This window comes from Nipponia nippon, unplaced genomic scaffold (assembly GCF_047370975.1).
Source record: "Nipponia nippon isolate SJK-2023a ecotype South Korea unplaced genomic scaffold, ASM4737097v1 scaffold_21, whole genome shotgun sequence".
Lineage (NCBI taxonomy): Eukaryota > Metazoa > Chordata > Aves > Pelecaniformes > Threskiornithidae > Nipponia > Nipponia nippon.
The window spans coordinates 948,099-965,915 of record NW_028262338.1 but is presented as its reverse complement, the minus strand read 5'-3'; the positions used below and the strand labels follow the sequence as shown (position 1 = coordinate 965,915).

The window sequence follows — 17,817 nt, the reverse complement described above, 5'->3', positions numbered from 1 at the left end:
TTCTGCTCCCACATCCTCAGGTCCCTGCCTGTCCAGTGCCATCTTGGTGCTTTCCCCCCATTCCAGAAAGCCTGTCTTCTCCAGTGACAGGAGAAGCGACAGAGTGGGACTTGGTTCCATCCTGTAGCTTCCAGGCTCCAGAGCCACAGGCTGCTGGGCCCTTGAAAGCTGCGTATGCTCCTGTGGGAAGCAGCAGTCCCTGGCACCCAGAGCTTTGTGTTCCCAGCTTCTCACTGGGGTCTTTCTGACTGCCTTTCGGTATGCCGCATCTTTGGGCCAGCATAGCACCTTTATGCTCTTCTCCAGGGCCTCCAACTGCCTTTCAGGGCATACCTGGGTGCCTCCAAGTACAGAACTCTGCTAGTCCTTTCTCCTGTGCAAAGGACCCAGGTGGCTTCTAAGGGCCTTTCTGTGCTCACTATGGTCCCAAGTGCCTTCTGGTGCACTTAAGGGGACTCCATGTGCCTTTCTGCACTGCCCAGGTGCCTTGCAGTGCAGCACCAGGGGACACTCAAGTGCCTTCAGGTGTCCTCCAACAGCCATTCTGTGCTCAACATCACTGATGAACCAGTGCCTTTTGTAGTGCCCCAAAGGCCTCCTAGAGCTTTGGGATGTGGCCCATGGGGCTCCAAGTTCATTTGGTGCACTGGCCCTGCATGCCTATCAGCTTCCCAGAGCTCTATCAGTACCTTCTGATGTGCATCTGGACCCACCAAGTCCCTTTGGCAGCACGCAAGTGCCATCCTTATTCCTTTTGGAGATCCCCAGGGGGGGTCCTCCAAGAGCCTTTTGGTGCACCCTCAGGTGCTGCTAGGTGCCTTTTTGTACTCTTCAGAGGTCTGTCTATCCCTTCCTACACCAGGACCCTCACCATCTCTGTCTGTGCACCTGCAGGAACCTCAAGTGAATTTTGGTGTCTTCAGCGTGTTTCTTGTTGCACTGCAGGGGCTTCAATGTGCCTTTTCTTGTGACACCCTCCTCTGGGACCTCCATGGGCCATTCTCTGCCCCCCAGATGTCTACCAGTAGCATTTGAGGCACCCCAAAGGCCTGGGGGGCTATGCTAGCCCTGGGGATGTGTCCCAGCCTTGGTGAGGCTCAGGACCACATGGGAATCTGTAATCGCTCAGGAGCAGGGTCACCCCAGCTCCCAAAGCAGCCAAGTCTTTTTATTAGGACAGTCTGGAATGAGAGACACAAGCCTGGTCTTGGTGGGTGCCCTGGAGAGAGGGAATACCCCTCCCTGGGAAGCCCACCCATCTGCATCCACAGTCAGCAGCAGCACCCACTGCATATGGATACACCACATCTTCACAGCTATCTTAAGATGTTTCTACAGAACCATCGTTGCTTCATCTTCTTCACGGGAGGAGCCTGGACGTCCAGCTGAGCGATGGTGCTGGTGGTGGTGAAGGAGTAGTGCTGCCTGATCCTCCTGCTGATGGTCTCCACCTGGAGCACAAGCCACCAAGAGCCTAGGGGCTCAGAGTCCAGCTCCTGGGAAAACACCTGAGGGGAGCTGCTGAGGGTGAGAACCAGGGCCAAGAGCAGCCCTGGATCTCAGGGGCCAAGGGGCTCTGCCAATGGGAAATCCTGGTGGCCACCTGGGTAGAGGTAGTGACTCCACAGGGCAGATCAGAGCTGAAGGGTGAGGAAAAAGCAGCCTCACAGAGGAGGGGAATGGGCAGAGCTGACGTCTGAAAGGACTGGCCCCAAGGGCACCAAATCCTTCCTGCTACCATGGCCAAGGCTGGAGCATCTTACCTTGAAGATGTGCAGAAGACGATGGCATGGGTGCAGATGTACCAGTGCAGAAGATGATGGCATAGGTGTTGCCACAGGTTTTGTAGCAGTCTGAGGCAATGCAGACCAGGCAGACCAGAGCCAGCAAGGGCTCAGGAGGAGAGCATCCAGCAGATCTTCAGTACCAACACCAAGGTCAACCTAACCTATCAGTGGGAAACCAGCATAGTCACAGCAGGGTGCTGCTCCCAGGGACACAGCTGCCAGGCCTGGGATGGCACCAGGGACCTGCTCCGAGCCGTGACACTGGGGAGTACCAGTGGCTTGTGGTCCTGGCCACCCCAGGTGTGCTCTGACCCTACCCCTCAGCTGAGGCGATGGAGTGGGATGTGGTCTGCATGATCTGCTCATTCTTCGCCCTGAGGCCAGAAGTGTGCAGGTGGGCACCCTCATCCATTTGATACTTGCTGATGGGGGTGCTGGATGACTCCCTGGGCCAAGTGGGAAAGCTGAGCTGCACTGGGGCCTGGCCTATAAATCTTCCTCCTGCTCTGAGGTGGAGCTCCAGAAACCAGGCCGCTCATCACATCTGTGACTGAAGAACAACTGCAGGCAGGGGAATGATCCAGCTCGACTGTTCCTCCCCAACCCTGCCCAGCCAGTACCTTGTTTCCCCCATCCATGCAGAAGGTGAAGCCCATGATCTTCTTGGCCATGACGGTGTTGAAGAGGCAGGCAACGATGCAGGCAGTGAAGCGGCAGCACCAGCACTCATTGAGCTCGAGGAGCTGGCAGAAGGTGTGGCAGCAGGTCGGGCCAGAAGCTGAGATGCCAGTGCTGAGCCACCTCCAGTGGGTTGAGAGCTTCGGAGACAGACCAGCTTGAGGACATCTTTCTGGAGATGGCTGCCCCCAAAACCTTCTCTGGCAGAGCACTGCAGCCAGATAGTGCCAGCTGGGGACACCACAAGTTCCCTTAGGGATGGTGACACTGCAAGCCTCCTCCTCCACCCCCAGCATCCAGAGGCAGGTGACAAGCTGGAACAACTCCAGGGGCCACCAGGGATGAGAGGGGACAAGCCAGTTGCCAGGTAGATCTGTCCCACCAGGCTAGATGGTGTCCCAGCCTGGATGGTGGTGTGGACCCCAGGACCTTCCTTGTGCTTCCTGAGACAAAGCAGCAGGGACAGCCTGAGCGCAGCACGTGGGCCCCGGAGGGGACACCCACGGGGACAGAGGGTGCAGGACCCACCCACGCTGCCCTTGAGGAAGTGGTTGGTGATACACTGGTCTATGCCAATGGTGTTGGGCTGCTTCCTCCATGTTGGTCCTGGTCACCTCATCCAACTGATGGAGTTGGTGCTACTGATCCTCCGAGCCAGGAACTCAATGATGGCAGCCTGGGGCAAGGGCAGCGTGTGGGACCCTCAACTGCATCTCCTGTGCCAGCTGGGGGACAGGAGCACATACCAACTTGGAGAGTCCTTGAGGACCTCGTGTTGGGTTTTGGGCACCCAGTGCACATAGGCAATGCTGAGGGTTTCAGTGGGCTTTTGCCCCTCAGGTGTCTCATTGTCACCAAGGAGGACACAGTCAGGGGTCTTCAGGTCAGAGGTGGCCATGCCTTTGGCCAGGACCATGACAGGATGTGGGGGGCACGAGATGGTGTGGGAATGCTGCAGCCCCGCATGCCCCTGGTCCGTGCTGCCTGTCGGCCACCAGTGAGATACATGGGCCATGCTCTGCCACCCCCTAACCCGTGGTCTCCCAGGGTCCCTCCCTTGCACTGGGACGGGTTGAACTTGGTGTTGGCATTGAAGAGCTGCTGGATGCTCTTACTGCTTGCCCCAGCACTGTGCTCTTCTCCACATGGGTCAACCACCTGGCCCTCGCTGGGTTGAGGTGGATGCCACCCAGGGCTGGGCTGCAAGGCAAGGGGAAAGGACAGGGTCTGGCTCCTGAGCAGGAGAGCTGGGTGCTGGCGGTGACCCCCTTGCTGCGCCCAGAGCCTCGCTTACCTGGAGATGCCCAACCGCTGGGCACATCTGGCTCCCCAGCCCCGAGCACTGCTCAAAGGTGGCGTGCCATGGCTGAGGGGCTGTGGGGAAAGCGCTGTGTCTGGCCAGGGCCATTCTGCAGATGTCACCCAGCCCGCAGGCTCCCCCACGGCAGGGGAAGGTGGTGCTGTTCCCCTGCCCCCGTCTACGCTGCCTGCAGCCTCCCCCAGGCCACCAGCCACCCTGCATGGCAGGGAATGGCTAGTGCCTGCTGCTGTGCTCACGGCCAAGCTGGGCATGCCCCGCCACTCGGAGCAATGGGAAAAAAACCCTGGTTCCCTCCAAACACCAGCTACAAGTCACAACACCCAGGCACAGGGCGCTCTCCCCGCCGCCACCCCCCACCCCCCCACGCCGTGCCCAGTGCCCTGCGTGCCCAGGAGTGCCAGGGAAGCTGGGGTGAGCCAAACCATGGGCACAAGGCGCTAGAAACTGAAAGGCACTGGGTTTATTTGTAACAGAGCTGATGTCTAAATTAATTAACAAAGGCTAATTGACACACCTGCTTGGACAGCGGTGCAGGCACAGTGGGGGTTAGGCAGGCCCTCAAGAAAGGGATGGACCCGTTTGCCCAGGCCAGGCACCCCAGGACCCCATGTCACCCCCCTACCCCCCAAGCAATGCCCTGCCTCGCCCCCCTCCCGCCCATCCCAGGACCCCCAAATACACCAGCAAACCCCAGCCTTAGCCACACCCCCCCAAGGCTGCATCCCCCCCCAGGGACCCCCAGCCATGTCCCCCCATATCTCAGTCACTGCCCCCCACCCCGTCCACCAGGGATCCTCAGTCATGTCCCCCCCCCAACCACTCCACCAGGGACCCTCAGCCGCGTCCCCCCATCCCTGGACCTCCCCCCCCCCAGGGACCCTCAGTCATGCCCCGCCCCCCCCGGGCCCCCTAGCCAAGTCCTTCCCCCCCGGACCCCCCCATGTCAGAGACCCCCGTCCCCGTCCCCCGGGACCCTCAGCCACACTGTCCCCAACCTCCCCCCCATCCCGGGGCCACCCCCGGGCTCCTCCCTCCTGGTCCTCCGACGCCCCATCAGCGCTGCCGGCCCCGTACCAGGGACCCACCGCGGGGCAACCCCCGCCCCCCGGCACCCCCTGTCCCTTTAAGAACTCGCCTGCAACCCAGCCTGAGTGGCAGCCCTGGGAGCCAATCAGAACGCCGACTCCCGGCCCGCCGACGGTGGCGGCAGCACCCGCCCATGCGGGTGTGACCCCGCCCCAAGGCGTGGCCGAGCGGAGCCACACCCCCGGGCGTGCCCACCCACGGGGCGTGGCCGACCAGAGCCCCGCCCCCGCGCGGGCGGGAGCCGGCGGCGCTCCCGGCCCCTCAGTCGCTGCCGTCGCTGTCGCTCCCCGCCGCCGCCTCCGGCTCGGCCTCGTCCCGCAGATCGGCGAAGAAGTCCTCCCCGCTGCCCGCCGCCTTGCCGCTGAGGGCCCGCAGCGGCCCCCCCTTCTTCTTCTTCTTTCGGTAGTCGTCCACCACCAGCCCCCCCAGGGCGGAGACGTCCCAGAACTTCACCTTCTGGTCGTGGGCGCAGCTGGCCAGGAGCTGCCCACCCGGGGCCACCACCAGCTGCTCGATGGGCTCCCCAAGGTGCTGCCCGACGCAGCCCAGCACCCGGTTCGGCAGGACGTTCACCGCCCTGGGGATGGGGCAGCCCCAGTGAGGATGCACCCTGGTCCACCACAAGCCCACCGGCCCGCAGTGGCACAGGCTTGGCCCATCCTCCCTTCCCTTGTTCCTAACCAAGGCTGATCTTGTCCTACAGCCTCCCCACCCCCTCCCATCCCCCTGACCTGATGACTCCGTCCAGGGACCCCACGCATACGATGCTGTCCGTGATGGGGACCATGCAGTCAACAGACTCGGCCCTCAGAGCGAAGCGGTCGCTGGCAGCCCCGAAGCCGTCCCAGTTGAAGAGGTAGATGGTGCCTTCACTGGAGCCACACGCCACTTTCTTCCCCCTCTAGGCAAGATGGAGGACAGCAAGGCAGAGGCAAAACAAGAAACCCAGAATGTGGAGAGTGATCCTCAGGACGCTGCTCCGCAGCAGGGCCCTGTGCCAACCTTCAGCAGCACGACAGATGTCAGGTCCCCGTTCTGCGGCTCCGAGAGCAGCTCAAAGCGCCGTCTCTTCACATTGAAGACGCCCAGGGTGCCATCACCGCTGCAGGAGATGGAAGGGGCATGTAGTAAGCATGGGACGCGGCGCACAGTGCTTCCCCCAGCCCCAGGAGAAGGCCCTGCGTGGGTGTGGGAGAGCCCAACCCCAGCACCATGGAGCCCACGCCCAGTACCTGGCGGTCAGCAGGATCTTCCCGTTACCGTCCACGGCCATCGCGCTGATGTACTCCTCCTGCTGACGGGCCTCCAGGATGGCGTCCCCCTTGCGCAGGTCCCACACCTTCAGCCCCCCGCCATCGTCGCCCGTGGCAAAGACGTGGTTGTCGATGGGCAGCACGCAGTTGAGAGCTGAGCTGCAGAGATCCCAGCCCCACACCGGCACAACCACAGCTCATACCGTGGGCGAATGGCTCCCAGAGCATAGAGGACGATGCTCTGGCCTCTGCCGGCCTGGCCCTGGCACGGGAGGGAAGGGGACGACCTACCTGTGGGCCTTGGGGAGGCGCGTTTCCAGCCGTCCCTCCTCCACCGTCAGGATGTGGATGGACTTGTCCTTGGACACAGTGAAAAGCTCTGGAGAGCCGCCTCAGCACCCCAGCCCCGGCGTCCCCCGCCATGCCCCGGTGCCACCCCATGTCTCCCCGCACTCACTCTGCCCGTCCTGGGAGAAGGCCACGTCCCGGCACGACTTGAGGTGATGCCCCGAGGACCAGAGCTGCCGGTTCTCCCCCTCGGTGCAGGAGTACGAGTACCTGCCAGCACCGCGTCGGGCTCACCGGGGCCCGCGGGAGGACGGGGAGCCCCGACGGCCGGCGCCCAGCGGTTCCTACCCCCGGGACCCCCCGCCCCGCGGAACCCCCACGGCCCCACTCACAGGTAGACGTCGCCGTCCACGTCCCCCGCCGCCAGCAGGGGCCGGGCCGGGTGCAGGGCGATGGCGTTGGCGGTCGCCTCGAAGCAGATGTCCTCGGGGGTGTCCCGCAGCCGCGGTTCCCTCCCCGCCGGCTCCGAGCACCCCTAAGGGGAGAGCGGGGCGGTGGGGCCGGGGCCGGCGGGGCCGGGGCCGCGCTGCGCCCCCCACGCGCGCTCACCTCCCCCGGCGCCGCCATGCCGGGTCCCCGCCGGGCGCAGGCGCTCTGCTCGTTTGCATAGCACCGCCCCCTCATTTGCATGGGCACGCCCCGCCGCGGGGCGCTCTCCTCTGGCAGCGCGCGGCGGCATTGCAACGCGTGGGGCGGCTACGAGCCAGCGGCTGCTTCCGTGGATCACAAGCTCCTCGTGTCTCGCCCCGCGAGGGGTTCGGCCTCTCACTTCATTTTGCCGGGATTCTTCCCGGCTGCCTCATTTGTCCCTGCTTTTTACCCGTGCGGCCGCGGGAGCCCCCGCCGGCTCCCTGATTTGCCCCACGGGGGACACCGCGGCCTCCTTCCCCGCGGCCCAGGCGAGGGGGCGGCCAGCCCCACCAGTGGCCAGGCCTCACTTCGGGCCCTTTCAAGCACTGGCACAGCACCCCGAGGTCCGGCCCCGGGGCCCAGGCCAGCCAGGGGCCACCAGCAGCTTCCTTGTTCTTGCCCAGAGGGGAAGGTTGCTCAGCTGGGATTATTTCCCCCAACTAGCCTTACTTGCTCATTTTATCTGGTGCTTTTTATCCAGGGCCTGACAGGGGCTGCCTGCCCCCACCCCTAAAGGCTCCCACAATAAACATCCTTATCTAGGACTCACCCCGTGAGCCCCACGCAGGCCTGGTGGGTGGGAGGAGCCCCTGCACCCCTGCTGCTGCGAGCTCAGCCCAGGAACCTTCCCTCTGCTCGGACAGACAGACGGTCATGCAAATTTAAGGCAGTTTTATTACAGCTACACCATTTACACATCACAGGCTATACAGCGAACTCTGGAGGGGAGAGCCCCAGCACGGCCCCGCAGCGCAGGGCCGCGGGGGGCAGGCGCTGCCTGGCCCCGAGCACAGCATGGACGGCGTGGGGGAGAGAGCGCACCGGCGAGCTCCGGGAGGGCAGCATCCAGCAGGCCGGGGTTCCGGGAGCCGAAGAGGGTACTGGAGGCATCAATACTTGGGACGTTTCACCTCAACCCTGGAAGAGGCAGAGGAGCGGGATGGTGGTGAGGAGGCAGGGCAGACAGCTCCGTCCTCCTCCCATCCGGAGCTCAGCACCGAGGTCCACAGCTTCACCCCACAGAACAGTGGGGGGGCCCACTGGGGCAGAACTGTCTGGTCAAGGAAGAGCCCCGACGCGGCCCTGGGGTCTGCTCAGCACCCACCCATGGCCCCAGGGAGATGTGTCCCACAGGCTCTGCTGAGCCGAGCAGGGCCGGAGCACCCTGAGGTGACCAAATGTTCTCCACTCTCCTTCCAGCCCCACTGCCGAGAGGCAGCAGGGAGGTTCTCTGCCCCCTGCAGCCCCTGGGTGAGGTGGCAGGAGACAGCCAGGACCCAGCACTGCCCTGCAGCTGAGCCCAGAGCAGAGACAACTTTACTAACCCATCAGCCTCCAACTTCTTCCTCTTCTCGATGATCTGCAGAGAAAGCACAAAGACCTGTTACCCTCAGGGTAGCTGGCTGCCCACAACCAAAGCAGAGGGGTTGTAGGGTGCAAGATACACCTGGGGAGAGCTGTAGCCAGACCAGAGCAAGCTAAGGTGAGCTAAAGTTGTCCACAAGCTGCCCGAAGTCTGGAGAAGCTTGGCCTGTTTCCCCTTTGCTCCATTTTGGCCACCAAAGACCATTTGTTCTCGCCCTCCTGTAGCCCATCCTGTACCATTGGGATGCTCATGGCCAGCGCACGCTGCCAGCACAACCCCCAGCTCTGCCAGTTAGAAAACAGGGAGCCGCTAAACATGCCTTGTCCCCTCCAAGCCCCTTTGGACGGCTCTGAGCTGCTGGTTTTGGACACATTAATCTGCTGCAGAGCCTGGAGCAAAAAGCCCCCAACCAGGACTGCTCCCAGGGCAACAGCTCCAAATGCAGCTCCGGATGCCTCTGCAGTCCTGAAGCCCCAAATATTTGGCTGATGGTCTCACAAGGGGCAAATCCAGCTTCTAGAGAGCCAGCCCTGCTGCACACGCACACTGGCAGTGCCTGGCTGCCAGGGCATGGGCCTGACCAAAGAGCCGTGACTTGGACAGCGAGGGCAGGACTAGATGGGAGCTCTCCAGGGCTATGCTGGCAGCTCACGGCCTAAACAGAGGACCTCAGCACCGGGCACTCACCGCACTGATCTTCTTCCATTGCCGGTCCAGCTCTGCCTTGTCATTTGTCTCCTTGAAGCGACGGGTTTTACGTCCCTCAGACATCTTGATCCCATACTGGAAGGCCGCCCTGGGGAAGGAGCAAGACAGAGCTCAGCGCTCGCAGGGGACCCACAGCCTGCTGGGGGAACGGACACATCTGCCCCAGCCACAAGCCCGTACTCCAGAGCTGGCTTGGGCCCCTGAAAGCAGCAGCTGGGCAGGAGTCCTCAAGAATGATACTAAGAGCAAAGACAAGCCACCAGGCCCAGGATCCACAGCTCTTCCTTGGGTCCTCACCAGGGAGCCCTCTTCTTGCTTTAAGCTCCCCCAGGACCCAGGTTTGGCCAGCACGGCCACCCCCACACAGAATCCTTGTTCAGCCCTTCACAAGGGCTGCACTCACTTGGGCAGAGCCTCTTTGTTGTTCATGTACTCGCTGTACTCCTCCTGGGTGTCGAAGTCCCAGCGGCCCAGGGGTCCTTTCTTGTTACCCTGCAGCGAAAGGACGACTCAGAGCAGCTCCTTAGTTGATTTCACTTCTCACACAGCCCTGCGCACCCAGGCAAGATCTCATTCTCCCATTGGCCCCAGTTCAACGGGCTTATGCACCTAGTCTGGCCTTGGCTCCGAGATCCCTTGGCTCCAGACAGGAGATTCTGTGGAAGCGGGAGTTGAGACAAACTAGCACACCTGCCCAGCATCTCTTGGTCAAGTGCCAGAGTCTCGCATGTTTGCTCCCTGGGACAACAGATCCCACCCAGATGCAGGCGCAGAGCAGATCAGCAAACCCCAAAACACATTCAACACCCAGCTCCAGGGCATTCAACCCCTCTGCACAAGCCTGCTTCTCTCCAGTAGGATCCTCTCAGCCTGCACTGATGCCTAGTTTGCTGACAGGTCCTAAAAGCTCGTGATGGCATACCTGATCCATTTTGCTATAGTCCACCTCTTCATCGCTGTCCACAGCCATATCATCCATTCTGTAAATAAAAGAAAAGCAAGGAAAGTGTTTGGAGTGGGTCCATGGGACGTTGGACCTTGGAGCCAGGCTGGTGGGAGCCATCTCGTGTGGCCTCAGACCAAATGCACTCAGTTTCTGGACCAGAGAGGAGTTCCTCCAACTGCAAGCCCTGCAGGTGAGCTGTACCACAACTGCATCCAAGATTGCAAATGCTCCTAAAATGACTCTCCAGGCTGAAAGCTGTTCCTTTTCTGCTGAGGGACTGCGTTGCAGCCAGACCTCAACAAGCAGATGAATTACCAGGGAAGCCGGCAGCCTCCCAGCCACCTCAGCCTCTCCCTGGCACTGAGGGGCAGCAGACTCCAGGTAGCCATGTATAGCAGAGACCAGCTACGAAAAGGCCAGGTCTGCCAGAACCAAGGACTTGGACAGCATTTTAACAGTAGGTTGCAACCCCAAAGCCTGGCCCGCCCCTCCCAACAAGGAGTGGGGCTGATGTTCAAGTTCTTGCTGCCAGAGAACAGCAGCCCCTCGGCACATCCTGCTCCCAACCCACAGCTTCTTGCTGCTTCCTTACGTAGCAGGGTAGCACTCGGCGTAGCTGTTCGACATGCCGAAGAAGTCCCCCAGCTGCTTCTTGTCTTCTGGCTTCTTCAATGTGACAATGGTCAAGGAAAGCACCACCACGTAGCCTGTCAGCTAACGGCTGAGCACAGCCAGCCAAAGAGCCATCTCATAGAATCATAAAATCGTTAAGGTTGGAAAAGACCCTTAAGATCATCGAGGCCAACCATTAACCTATCACTGCCAAGTCCACCACTAACCCATGTCCTCAAGCACCATGTCTAGCCTTCTTTTAAATACCTCCAGGGATGGGGACTCAACCACTTCCCTGGGCAGCCTGTGCCAGTGCCTGACTACCCTTTTGGTGAAGAAGTTTTCCCTAATATCCAACCTAAACTTCCCCTGGCGCAGCTTGAGGCCGTTTCCTCTTGTCCTATCGCTTGTTACTAGGGAGAAGAGACTGACCCCCACCTCACTACAGCCTCCTTTCAGGCAGTTGTAGAGAGCAATGAGGTCTCCCCTCAACCTCCTCTTCTCCAGACTAAACAACCCCAGCTCCCTCAGCCGCTCCTCACAAGACTTGTGCTCTAGACCCTTAACCAACTTCGCTGCCCTTCTTTGGAAACACTCTAGTACCTTGATGTCCTTCCTGTAGTGAGGGGCCCAAAACTGAACACAGTACTCAAGGTGCGGCCTCACCAGTGCCGAGTACAGGGGCACTATCACCTCCCTGGTCCTGCTGGTCACACTATTCCTGATACAAGCCAGGATGCCATTGGCCTTCTTGGCCACCTGAGCACACTGCTGGCTCATGTTCAGCTGGCTCAGCTGGCTGTCAACCAACACCCCCAGGTCCTTTTCTGCCAGGCAGCTCTCCAGCCACTCCTCCCCCAGCCTGTAGCGTTGCATGGGGTTATTGTGACCGAAGTGCAGGACCTGGCACTGAGCCTTGTTGAAGGCTAAGATCTCCTGCCCTAACACAACCGAATTGGAGGCTGCAGAGCTTATATTTGGTGTACAAGCAGCAAGGTTTGGGCGGCACTTCTATGCTACGGGAGGAAGAGCCCTCCCAAGTGAGGAAGGACAGCCACGCAGCCATGCTTGGACGAGGCCTGCCTGCAAGGGAAGCCTGGCCCCGCAGTCGGCCAGGCTGGCACAGACAGTAAAGGATATGACTCTGCTCCTTCCCAGCCAGCGGCTCCAGCAAACTTCTCGTTGATGGACTTGATGAGCTCCTTGGCTGAGCTGGGTCCTGGGGTAGAGAGAGCAGCAGGCTGAATTTTGGCCGGGGGGAAACAGCTCACCGCAACACACAAGGCTGGGCAGAGCCCCCTTCTGCATGACCAATACATTGGGACAAGGTAACAGGGAGAAGGATGGGGTGCATATGAGGTAGAAGAGGAGGAGCCAGGAGCACATGGAGGAGCAACAAACCAGTTTGAGCACAGACAGGGGCGGGCTGATCCTAGGAGACCCCAAATCCTCCTCAGCTTACAGCCAGCGTAAGGTTGTTTGAGCTGCTCTGCTGCCAGGGAAGGATCTGCACACACACTCAACCCAGGCTGGCATGCAGCAGCCTGTAGACACAAGACTCTTCACCCCAAAACCCTCATGGCAGGCAATTCCCTCCATCATAGCAGTCTCTGGGAGAACAGGGAGCTCATGCAGGCCAGCAAGTCATGCAGTTCTGAAATCTGCAACCCTGTACGGCCTCGCTAAAAACGTCCAGCCTCGTTCAAATGTCCACACCACTCGACTCACCTTTGTCAATGTCTGTGGGCTGCAAAGAAGAGGGAGAGACACCATGTCACCCGGGAGGGCTGAAAGCAGGCAAGTGACAGTGCTGCATGACTTGCAGCTCCACTTTAAGACTCTTTGTGGCAAGCACACAGAGCTGAACCATAAAAGCTACTGGCTTGTGCTAGTCCTGCCTTTCTGGCTGAAGGAGAGGACAAGCACCCAGCCACCCACCAGCCCCTGGCTGGAGAGACAGAGCTCAGCAAGAGCTGAACACTGGCACGTGTGGGAGCATGACCAGAGACAACCAAAGCCACAGGGGTGACTCCACCAACCCCACGGCTGTAATCCCCAAAGGGCAGAGATCAGGTGGGACAGTCCAGGCTTCACGAGCAAAGGCTCACCTCATCATCAGCCTTGGGCTTCTCAAAGTAGCTGTGCCTCTTCTTTTCCTCCTCCCGCTCCCGGTCCCGGTCCCGGTCCCTCTCCCGCTCCCTGTCACGTTCTCGGTCCCGGTCACGCTCCCGATCCCGGTCACGCTCTCTCTCACGGTACCTCTCCCGCTCCTTCTCCCGTGGAATCTTTGCAGTGGAGGGCACATAATCCCCAATGTCTTCAAAGATGCTAGAAGTGGAAAAAAAGCCTGCAGTTATGGGTGCTGCAAGAGAAGAGGCCACAACCACCTCCCTTTGAATTGGAACCTAATAAAGGAGCACACAGCACCAACACCGAGACCTAAGGATGCCCACTAGAACTAGCTTCTACATCTGTCACAGGTATCACTGTATTTCTGTTCTCTTCTGCTGCCTGGACCTGCTTCTTGTGGTCAGGGCAACAGAGAGCCCTTGCCTGCCTCAAGCCTGAAATAAAAATCAGAGCTTGCCTCCAGCCTTGTCCTACAAACCGCAGGTCCAAAGAGGCAGCTCACCCCAGAAGCACTAAACCCAGTCCTCTCCAAACATGGTGGGCCAAAAAGACACTGTTTAAGGCAGAGAGCTGTGACCCCACAGCCTGTGGGAAGGGAGGTACTTACTTCATATCAGCTTCAGGGGGCTTCTTCTCATCGAGCTTCCCTGCAAGGACACAACAGCAGTGAGAGGCACATCATCCACTCTGCCACCTGCACTGTTTTCCTGTCCCCAATCTGGTTTCCAAGCCCCAAGAGTGGCAGGCCTGGAGGATGTCCTGACTTCCTCTTCGGTTACCACATCGTATCTAGCCCCCTCAGGAAACCATTTTGTCCCTCCCCAACAGGGGACATTTCCCGAAGGAACTGGGCCTTAACCAGGAAGAGCAGAGCAGCACGAGGTACCCTCACAGCTATAATTTCTCAGCAGCCAGTTCCCTGTGGTGCTGCCACAGAACAGCCTGCCTTTGGGACACAGTGCTGGGGGAACTATAGGAAATCGCTGTCCTCTAAGTCCACCGCCTCATGGCGCGGGGGAACGCAGCAAACCAAAACACATCTCATTCTCTTGCAAAATTCTTCAAGCATTAAGTCCTGCTACTTGCTTCCCTTCAGCTCCTACCTTTGTCTTTCTTCTTGAGCTTCTTGTTTCGGGTCCCTTGCCTGAGATAGGAAAGGATCTGCGTCAGTTTGCTGATGACAATGTCATTGGTGGTCAGCGTGGTCTGTGCCTGAAAGAGAAATCCCCAAGGAGGTGTCTGACTGCCTTGACAGGGAGCCCCTCCTGGCAAGATCTGCTCTGGCCAATTCAGACTGATGCGGTCAAGCAACCCAAATGCTAGCTGGGTACCTCCATGGTGGGGCAGTCAGCCTTGCTCCGGATCAGCGTGGTTGGGATATCTGTGTCGGCATACTCATCGTCCAGATCTACCACGTAGGCCATCCTCCCCGGCAGAAACAGCTCATTCCGCTCGTAGGCCTTGTTCTTGAACAGAATGCGGTAGATGTTGCGACCTGGAGGGGAAGGAAATGTGTGGGAGAGTTGCTCTTACAAGAGCAACGGACAAGCCCATAGTGAAGCATGTTTAGTTTATCAGAAACATCAGAATCACCTCCTAAGAGACACGTTTCCTCCAGCTGTCAAATTCAGGATGCCTACACCTCAGACTCTCCCCCTCCAATGACCAAAGGTTTTCATTCCTCCATTCACCCTCCAGCATTTCTCCCACATTCACGGCACAACACAAGGTGGAGAATAACCACATCCACACAGTCTTACCCAGCCGAGTCTTAAATTCAATTTTGTTCTCAGGATCTTCATCTTTCCTGAACAGAAATAGAAAAGAAACACAAGTATTATGCTAAGCGTATGCTTCCTCTGCATCCTCCTCTCTGGGAAGCAGCTGCACTCAGGAGCGCAAAATCCTCAACCACTCACTTAGTTTCTTTCTGGGGCTTCTCCATCATTTCCTCCTCTTCCTTCTCCTTGCTGGCAATCTCAGCCCGTACCTGGCCACAGAGTAAATGCAAGCATTACAGACCAATCCATGCCACTGCTGCCCATCAGAACCAGTAAGCCCACTTCCACCAGCTCCCCAACCCTTCATAAATCTTTCCCAGAAAGAGAAATCCACACTGACAAGACTGAAGCACCCATAAGTAGCAACTACTACCCTCTGCCCACCCTCTCTGCCTGTGGGAGCAGACAGAGTAGAAGAGCAGCATGGCGATATCTGTGCTCACCTTCTGCAACAGCGCAAAGTCCAGACCCTTCACCAAGTGAGTGTGCTCCATGTCACCACCCAAGAACTTGGACTCCTGGATCAACTGTCTCCTCTTCTCTGCAGCAGATTTATCCCTGTGCAACAAAAATGGAGCCAGTTACGAGACAGCCCCTCTGGAGCAGACTGGCAAGACAAGACCATGCCGCAGGCTCACGTACGCCTCTGCGGTTGGCCCCACAGCCCTGTAGTTGGCAGTTGTGCTGATCAGCTCTGTTTCCTCGTAGTCCTTGTTCACACCATCTCTCCTCTCCTTAGCTCGATCCCTGTACTTCTCGGCCAACTCCCTCTCGCGCTCTATCTCCTGCTGGCGCAGCTTTGCGTAATAGCTGGGGTTGGAAAAACAGCTCAGTGTTAGAGTGACATTTTCACACTTTTGATGCACCAGTCAGGTAACAGCCCCCAAGGCCCCACACATGTGCGTTCTGCTCCCAACCTCTTCCCCAAAATTGTACTAAAGCACCATGGGACACAACGTGCCTGGAAGACACCAGACAAGTTGAAACTGCCGTACTGAGGCAGACCAAAGAGGAGCTCAGCCTTCCCTTCCAAAGGGAAGAGGTCAAGTGCAGTGTGCTGCGCAGATGTGCCCCAAAAGACACAGTCACCAGTGCAGATGTCCCACCACTGCCCTGCTCTGCCAGACACCTGCAGAGCCTCTCCCACTTCTTCTGGAGGTGAAGCTTCACCCTTATCCTGCTGCCACCCTCCCACATCTGTTCCCACAAGCCGTGACAGTCACTCAGTCTGAGCTCATCTCACTCTGCTTGGCTCCAAAGCCCCAAAATAATCCAGGCCACTCAGGGTCCTCTTTGGGAGCCCGAGAGCTCAGAAGCTGCTTCCATGGGAGCGACATGATGTACGAAGACAAGTCGTGATGCATCACTTTCCCATTTACCTTTTCTTCTTCCTCCTGCGAGCAGCTGGGTCTTCATCTTCGTTGTACTCCCGGGGCATCCTGGAAAAGGGCGAGAAACCACACATACAGTCTGCAGAGCCATACAAACACAGGCAGCTAGACGGAACAGTCCCTCAGACACAGAAGGGCATCAAGATGCTCAAAGATGGGAAGACTACAGTCCCATTTCCCTCTAATTCCACTCTGTCAGCAGGGAGAGGAGGGGAAAGTACCGATTTTCACAGAACAAAAAATAAATCTGCCTCCTGCACAAAGCATCTTATCAGCCATGCAAGACTCGCTCTGTTATTTACTGCAGTCCTGACCCACCTGTTTCTCCACTTAATGCACACATGTACAGCGTGCATGGACCCAAGCACAAAACAAGGCAGAGGTCTGCTCCTCAGGCCCTGTCTGCCCACTCACTAGCAAAAGGCCCTTTAGATACCCTGCTGCAGAGCGCAGGGGGAGAGAGTCAGGCAGGAACAGAGCCCCAGAGGGAAAGAAGACATGTTTTGTCCCACAGTCCTGTGAAAGAGTCCTACTCACTCATGGTGGCGAGATTTGGATGGTGGCGCAGATGTTGGCGCAGCCCGCGGGGTCATGAGAAGCTTTCTGAAGTCTTCATTGGTCAGCTTGGACCTGCAAGGTAGAGAGGAAACAGAAACCATCATCCTCCAGTGAGCTTCAGCAGCCTGACGGCTTCCAAGGAGGCAGAGGGTTTGCCAGCATGTCCTGTGCAACGGAGTCAGACACAGGGTCCCCATGGAGGGAACCCAAAGGGTGCATTGCACCAGTCACTCCCAGGACTCCCAGATGGAGGAAGTGGCCTTGGGCCCCATAGTCCTGGTCCAGTTATCTCCCACTGCCCCAGTGTTGAACTCACTGGTGGAAGGAGTGCGAGTCGTCCACATCATGGCCATCAGGGGCCAGGGGGTTGGAGAACGGTTCATCTAGGGAACAGGAGGAAAGAGAGCGCTCAGAGTCTGCCTGCATGGTCTCAAGCCCCACAATCCTCTCAGCCTGGTCCCTGCTCAGGGCCAGGGAAGGGAGCAGCATTCACCCACCACCCCGCTCCCACGCCAAGCCCAGGCTGCTGACACCCTGGGGTGGCCTCACCAGGGTGCATGGCACGAAGGGGTCCTGGTGTCACCACCCACCACGAGGCCTTGCCGCCCCCCAACCCGAGTGACGCCGTGCCTCCCCGGGGGTGTTCCGTCCCCCCCACCTCCCCATCCCCTCCACCCCCAGGAAGGCCCTATTGCCCCATCCCCTGAGCGTGCCCCAGTGCAAATCCCCCGCGCAGAGGTTCGCCCCCGAACACACCCCCGGTTTGTCCCCCCCCGAGCATCCCCTCACCCCCTGCGCTGCCCCGGAGCCCCATCCCAGGACGTCCCCTCCCTCCGACCCCTCAGGCTGTCACCGCACCCCTTCCCCCAGCAGAGCTGTTCCTCTCCCCAGGCTGGGGATGCGCCCGTGTCCCCTCGGGGGGTCCCCCCGCTCCCCCGCCGCAGCCCGGTGCCCCCAGCCCAGGGTGGGCCTACACCGACCCCCCGCCCCCCCGGGCCGCTCCCCGAGTGCCGCGGCACCCCCCGCCCGAGGGTCAGATACCCCGGCCCCGGGGTGTCCCGGAGCCCCCCGCCCCACTCACTGTCGCGCTCCGGCATCGCGCCCCACTCCGCAGCCCCACACCACGGCCCCTCCGCACCGCCGCTCCCCTTCCCAGCACACCCCGCGCCCGGCCGGCCCGCCCACCCCCCGCATTGGCCAGTCGCTGACCCGCGGGCGCTGC

The 17,817-nt window shown here is 59.6% G+C and overlaps 2 protein-coding genes across 4 annotated transcripts; both read right to left on the bottom strand.

Moving 5' to 3' along the window:
* Positions 1 to 4,805: 4,805 nt before the first annotated feature.
* On the bottom strand, positions 4,806 to 7,075 carry WDR55 (WD repeat domain 55). Of its 2 annotated transcripts, none has more exons than XM_087760116.1 (8): positions 7,023 to 7,075; positions 6,806 to 6,948; positions 6,583 to 6,683; positions 6,417 to 6,504; positions 6,105 to 6,284; positions 5,875 to 5,974; positions 5,604 to 5,773; positions 4,806 to 5,449 (listed from the first exon to the last, which is right to left on the bottom strand). In XM_087760116.1, exons 1-8 carry the CDS (start codon positions 7,038 to 7,040, stop codon positions 5,134 to 5,136), a joined length of 1,116 nt encoding a protein of 371 aa, XP_087616242.1. In that variant the 5' UTR covers positions 7,041 to 7,075; the 3' UTR covers positions 4,806 to 5,133. The 2 variants fall into 2 exon arrangements, with proteins under 2 accessions (XP_087616242.1, XP_087616243.1); XM_087760117.1 differs by having other exon boundaries at positions 6,105 to 6,302; positions 6,418 to 6,484.
* A 685-nt stretch (positions 7,076 to 7,760) lies between these two features.
* On the bottom strand, positions 7,761 to 17,766 carry IK (IK cytokine). 2 transcript variants are annotated; one of them, XM_087759951.1, is made up of 20 exons: positions 17,677 to 17,766; positions 16,912 to 16,978; positions 16,575 to 16,667; positions 16,026 to 16,085; positions 15,289 to 15,456; positions 15,090 to 15,204; positions 14,785 to 14,855; positions 14,626 to 14,672; positions 14,197 to 14,360; positions 13,969 to 14,077; positions 13,473 to 13,512; positions 12,844 to 13,063; positions 12,464 to 12,482; positions 11,877 to 11,954; positions 10,716 to 10,797; positions 10,100 to 10,157; positions 9,581 to 9,669; positions 9,157 to 9,265; positions 8,429 to 8,463; positions 7,761 to 8,021 (listed from the first exon to the last, which is right to left on the bottom strand). In XM_087759951.1, the coding sequence occupies exons 1-20, from the start codon at positions 17,690 to 17,692 to the stop codon at positions 7,994 to 7,996; spliced, it is 1,668 nt and encodes a 555-aa protein (XP_087616077.1). In that variant the 5' UTR covers positions 17,693 to 17,766; the 3' UTR covers positions 7,761 to 7,993. The 2 variants fall into 2 exon arrangements, with proteins under 2 accessions (XP_087616077.1, XP_087616078.1); XM_087759952.1 differs by lacking the exons at positions 7,761 to 8,021; positions 8,429 to 8,463; positions 9,157 to 9,265; positions 9,581 to 9,669 and adding an exon at positions 9,677 to 9,833.
* Between the last annotated feature and the right edge of the window lie 51 nt (positions 17,767 to 17,817).

Bases quoted from the DNA above. Each gene is read 5' to 3' on its own strand.
- WDR55 (XM_087760116.1), bottom strand. The intron at 6,684-6,805 runs GTGAGTGGGGCC...CGGTGCTGGCAG, and splicing joins GTGGACGGCGACGTCTACCT to GTACTCGTACTCCTGCACCG. The intron at 5,450-5,603 runs GTCAGGGGGATG...CCCCATCCCCAG, and splicing joins TCCCTGGACGGAGTCATCAG to GGCGGTGAACGTCCTGCCGA.
- IK (XM_087759951.1), bottom strand. The intron at 16,668-16,911 runs GTGAGTTCAACA...TCTACCTTGCAG, and splicing joins GACTCGCACTCCTTCCACCA to GTCCAAGCTGACCAATGAAG. The intron at 13,513-13,968 runs GTAGGAGCTGAA...GTGTCCTTGCAG, and splicing joins GCTCAAGAAGAAAGACAAAG to GGAAGCTCGATGAGAAGAAG.